Source organism: Psammomys obesus, unplaced genomic scaffold, assembly GCF_907164565.1.
Source record: "Psammomys obesus unplaced genomic scaffold, mPsaObe1.curated_primary_1811, whole genome shotgun sequence".
Taxonomy (NCBI): Eukaryota; Metazoa; Chordata; class Mammalia; order Rodentia; family Muridae; genus Psammomys; species Psammomys obesus.
Window position 1 is genome coordinate 1,522,975 of NW_026596085.1, and position 5,704 is coordinate 1,528,678.

Genomic DNA, 5,704 nt, shown 5'->3' on the forward strand with positions numbered 1-5,704 from the left:
TGTGTGTTTATGTCTGTGTGTGTGTGTGTGAGAGTGTGTGTGTGTGTGTGTGTGTGTGTGTATGTGTGTATATGTGACTACGTGGCACACACCCCTTTCTGTTTTGTTCTGTTTGGGCTTTTTCCCCGACATCCCTGAGAAATACTACTTTCCCCTGCATGTCACGTCACTTGTAAGCTGGAGTCCACATGGAATCTGAGATGTGCTCGAGAGCCTCATTCTTAGCACCTCTGGTCTGAAGGTGAAACTTTGAAAGTGACAACAGAGGCTGCTGCGGTGACTGGGTCACATCCCCCTCAGAACCAGTCCATGCCCCCCTTCCCAGGTTTGCCCCAGGCTAGCCCTGACCTCCTGGCTTTCCACACACCAGACCAGCCATGAAGTGTTTCCACGGCCCCGGTGGAACCCAGGGTGTCTTTAGGATTTGTTGTTTAGGTTTTGCTGGTTTGGGGGTTGTTCTGTTTTGAGTTTTGGTTTTGTTGTGAGACAAGGTCTTCCTGCTGGACCTGTAGCCGAATCCCCCTGCCTCAGAAGAAGGCCTCCAGGGCCAGTCTTCAGCTTTATTCGTGGTTTAGTCTGTGGTTTTCAGATAAGTCACAGGGGGAGGAGACAGGAGACTACTGTGTGGCAGTCAGGAAGGCAGGGGGGCCAAAGTCATCCTTAGGCCTGGTGCAAGTGCCTTTATCTACTGAGCCAACTCACTGGCTAGCGTGGCGACTAGTGAGCGTCAGGGAGCCGCCTGCCTCCACTTCCCAGCACTGGGATTACAAGTGTCTACCCCCAGGATGGCTTTACAAAGGGGGAGTGGGGTTCTGGGGTCAGTTCCAATCCAGCTGCGGCTACATAGTGAGACCTGTCTCAAAAAAGAAAAAGAAGAGAGCAGAGCCTGATCACAGTGTGTCTATGCACGTACGTGACTGTTACAATTCATGTGAGAAAATACTTGCTTTAAAAAACTAGTAAGTACTTAGGGCTAGCAAGGCGCAGGGCAGGTAAAAGCACGAGATTTTCGGGCAGAGGTCCTGAGTTCAGATCCCGGGAACCCATAGTGGCAGGAGAGCCAAGTCCTGCGAGTTGGCCTCCAACCTCCACATGTGCCCCGTGGAACATGTGTGCATTCGTGTGTGTGTGCACATGCATGCACTCACACATGCACACATTAAAAAAGAAGAATGTATAACCGAGAGTCGTAAGTTCAAGGCCAGCCTGGTTTATATGGTAAGACCCTGTCTCGTCCTCTGCCTCATAAATGTAAAGAAAGGAAGGAAGGGGATGGGTAGGGGGAAAGAGACAGACTGCAAAAATCATTATCCTTTAGTTTGAGATATATTTGTAATTTTCAGGATTTTTCCTCTTTTGAGTCCTGAAAAATACTAAGTTCTGACCTTTTTCTCTAATTATCTCATAGCACACTGACCATTGGAGTTGAACTTTTGGAACCTGAGTGATCACTGTTAATTTTCTCACTGTACCAAAGAACTGATAGCCGACTTATAAAGGAAAAGGTTTATTTTTGGTTCTCCTTCTTGGACCCCATGACATGTTTCATCCCGTCCTCCGACATCAAGCTGGGCCCAAGCGGCCTGCAAAGCCAGTAATGTGGATGGTCCTGCCAAACCCTGATATCCACCTTGACTGTCATTTTCCTCTTTCCCAGAGCCAAAAATATTGAGCCAAATAAGTCACCTAGCTGTAGCTGATATGAGTGAGCCCGACCCGAGTATGATGTGGCAGAGTTAGGGCTTTATTTGTTTGGGTTTTACGAGGCAAGGTCTCACCCGGAAGCCATGACACTCCTCCTACCTCGGTCTCCCCGTGCTGGGATTACAGGTTTGAGTCACCATCCTCAGCTTTATTTTGTTTTTCATTTGAAGTATATTATTATAGGATAATTGGCGCTAACAAGGAATAAATTGTTTTAAATACATAGTAAATTTATGAAGTCAGTTAGCTCACTGCATTTAAAAGCTTAATTACTTTTATTAGTGTTTATTAATAAGAGACAAACACGATAAAAACCTCTGTTCCTACAAAGGAATCAAAATGATCTCAGCAAGACAGTGCTTTTGTGAAAAGGGTCTCTGGAGCTAACTCAACAGGCCGGAGTGGCTCCTACCTTTTCTCCCTGTGGAAGGCAGTGACTGCATCTCTTAGCATTGTCCAGAGCTCAGCATCACAGTCTGCCCGGGTTGGCTAACTGCCCTTGCCTGGCTAACTCCTTTTGATTTAAAGGGGAAAAAAAAGCTTCTCAGGTATTAAACTAAAAAGCTCAGCTGCAGAGCACTCACCCAGGAAGTTGGGACACTGGCACTGTGTTTGACCCTCAGCCTGGAAGGAAGTAAGGAGTGGGGGGTTGCGGGGAATGCCTAATGTCCTCAGCACATTGGCTTTCAGTAATTCCCTCTGCAGGTTGTCAAGTCCTAGAAATTGTAATTGAAAACCTTATATGCCTTGGGTCTTATGAGGGGGTCTCCCGTAGCCCCCCGTGTTTGCCGAGTCTGCCTTGACTCCCTGGTCCCAGCCTCTGACAGATTAACTACAGGGATGTGCGCCACGCTCAGCCTACCTGGTAACTATAATTAAAGGTCTATCGAAAATATGAGACACAGAGCGTGGGGATTTCAGGAATCAGAATATTCGGAAATCTGTGCTGTGTCTGCAGCATAGCACAACACAAAGCTCTTGCCTGGCGTGTGCGAGGTCCCAGGTTCAATCCCCAGCACTGAAGAAACAGGTTAAGCTACATGTCCTGGAAGTGTGCGAGGACCAAGGCATGGTCTCCCCAGCGGGCTTGCAGGCCAGCGAAAGGACGGCACAGTGGTCTAGCAAGGGTTGAAACAAGATGTGGCTGGCCGCCCTCGGTCTTTGGGAAGGAGCAGATAAATGTATGTAGAAAAAGGATAGCTGTTGCTAGACAGAAGGACAAATGCCACACACGGAGTCTCATCTGCTGGGTCGTGGTCCTCAGAGCAGTTTGAGTTCCCTGAAGAATAAAGGATGTGGCGGAGAATACCCGGAGAGGAGGCGAGGGGGGCACTGGGCATCCCAGGAGCGTCACCGGAGCCTGCTCACTCACCACGGCGGTCAAGGTCTCACTGGGAATCCTGGAAGAACTGTGAAGAGGGGAGTTGAGGGGAGGCATAGGCTTCAGGATAATTACTTTATCAGCTGGGATGCTGGCAGCCTCAGGAAGGCTGGATGAGGAGGTGGAAAAAGAACCAATTAGGAAGATAATGGGATCATTAAGAAAGCGGAGATGGAGGCCGCCACAGTGAGGTGGTGAGGGAGAACAGCGGGTGCTGCCTGCGCCTCACGGTCTCAAGGGGCGTCATTGCCAGGAGAGCCGGGAGGACTCTCCTCCAGCGACCGTGCGAGCCGGCTGGGCGGCGGGCAAGAGCAAAAGGCTTTGTGTGCATAGTTACCTGTTTTAACCTGTGAACACCGTGAGTGTGTGGCTTCTAGTCTGGATTTTCCTAATGAGAGAGCTGACGTCAGTGTTTCCTGTCTTCCCGACAGAGTCTTTGGACCCAAAGCCGCAGCGCAGGCGGAAGGAGGCTCTCTGAGAACAGCTGCTCCCAGGACGACTTGGAAATAGGTCCAGGTAAGCGAGCGGATTTGCACTCAGAACCCGTGCTTCTGAAGAAGAAAGGCACCGTTAGGCCCTGGGAATACAGGCAGGAGTGCGCCACACCCAGAGCACTTTCTCTGCAAACGTGATCTGTCCCTGGGTGCCTTGAGGGGCCACCGGTGGTGTGCTCCACAGCCATCTGGAGTGGGGGACGGCAGTGCCCCCTGAATCCCTGACCAGGCTTGCCCACCCTGGACCTTAGTGCCAGCCAGGGGCTTCGTGTGCACAAGACCCGAGTTTGGGCCTCAGCACCACACAAAAAATAAGTGAATTAAAACACTGTAAATCCTGTGTGTGAGTGTGTATATAAAATGTACATTTACATTGAGGTATTCCCTTAATAGCGGGAAGGTGAATTAAAACTACCTTATGAAAGACAATTACAGTTCTGATTTTCTTTTGTGTTCTTTCGGCTGTTGGTTTTGTTTTTTTGCTTGTTTCTCTTTTTAAACAGGGCCTCACTCTGCAGCCAGGTTGGCCTTGAACCTGTGGCCCTCCTGTGTCAGCCTCCCCAGTGCTGTTGTTAAAGGCGTGTTGCCACCATACCTGGCCTTTCTTGTGCTTGTAATAGGCACGGTTGTGCACTAGCTTACAGTCACCCTTTGTTCCTCTAACAAAGCCTGTGATTTCACACCCCCAGGTCAGTTCTCGTGTTCTGCACTCACCTCGGAGAAAATCGAGGGTAAGCGGAGCGTGGAGCGGCCGCGCCTCTCCGAAACCTCCATTAAGGACCGCATGGCCAAGTACCAGGCTGCCGTGTCCAAGCAGAGCAGCTCCGCCAGCTACACAGTACGTGCCCTGCTTCGTTCTCATCCTCTGACAGGGCAACCAGGAAACGTCTCCTGGGCTCCAACCTCTGACCCGGCCCCCCAATCCTGCTTCCTTTGTAAGCGAACATTTGCTGGTCTTGATTTTGGTCCCCAGCTGATGCCCGTGTCCACTTACTTCACTCGTTTCCTGTGATGTCACCAGCTGTGGTGTCAGGACTTCCTGCAGAGCTTTTTCATTGTCACTGAGGAAGAAGTGGTATCTCCTCAGCTTTGACAGGAACGTGGGCTATGAGTTCCTTTTCAGTTTTGTGCTTAGGGTTGAACTCAGGCCTTTGCACCCACTGGGCAAACATTCTACTTTGGGTTACATCTTCAACTCTTGTTTCCCTTTTCAAGAGAATCATGGGAAATATAAAAAAAAATAGTAAGTGCATTGAACATTAATGTGGGGTATTTTTGTTAAGTTTTTCGTTGAAATATGTCCATCTAGCATAAAATCACCATTTTATTGAAGCACAGGCAGTCTGATGATAGGTCTAACTGGGGGAGCCTTTGCCTAGCTTGCCTGAGGCCCTGGGTCTGAGCTCCACAGGGAAAAATAGACCAAGTACCTTACTTAGATGATTTTAAACTTTTTCAGTGTATTCACAGATTGTACAACCATCACCTTGTCTTAAGTCCAGAACCTCCCTGTCATCCCCCAGAGAAAAGCGTGTTTATACAGTCACCCACTGAAGCACCTATCTGCTTTTCCTAGACATTCTGTTAAAAGCAATTTTATGGGAGCTCCGGCGTGGTGAAGAGCTGGGTCGTGGTCCCATGATACCGCACGTGCCTAGCATGCCTGAGGCTTAGGACTTAAGTCCCCGTGTAAGAGGAGCTCTATAGGGTCTATTCAGTCTTCTTGGTTTTTCGAGATAGGGTTTCTCTGTGTAGCTCTGTCTGTCTTGAGACTCGCTTTGTAGGCCAGGTTGTCTTCGAACTCACAGAGCTCCGCCTTCCTCTGCCTTCCAAGGGTTGAGATCATAGGCTTGTGACACTAAGCCAGTCTGCTGAATCTTTAACTTATGATGTAATGCTTTCCTGCAGAGGAAGAATAGTGTATAGAAAAGAGGAGGTGGCCGGGTGGTAGAGGTGCACGCCTCGAATCCCAGCACTCAGGAGGCAGAGGCAATGTGGATCTTTGAGCTCCAGGCCAGCATGGTCTACAGAGTTAGTTCCAGGACAGCCAAGTTTACACAGAGAAACCCTGTCTCAAAAAAAGAAAAGAAAAGAAAAGAAAAGAAAAGAAAAGAAAAGAAAAGAA

At 49.2% G+C, this 5,704-nt stretch overlaps 1 protein-coding gene across 1 annotated transcript in view; it reads left to right on the forward strand.

Annotated features, from left to right (window-relative positions):
* The window catches only part of Lima1 (LIM domain and actin binding 1), a 77,138-nt gene that overhangs the window by 49,144 nt on the left and 22,290 nt on the right, over positions 1–5,704 (forward strand). Inside the window, exons 5-6 of the mRNA XM_055626922.1 lie at positions 3,517–3,601; positions 4,269–4,417. Coding sequence (XP_055482897.1) covers positions 3,517–3,601; positions 4,269–4,417 — 234 coding nt within the window. The remainder of the gene's footprint in view (positions 1–3,516; positions 3,602–4,268; positions 4,418–5,704) is intronic.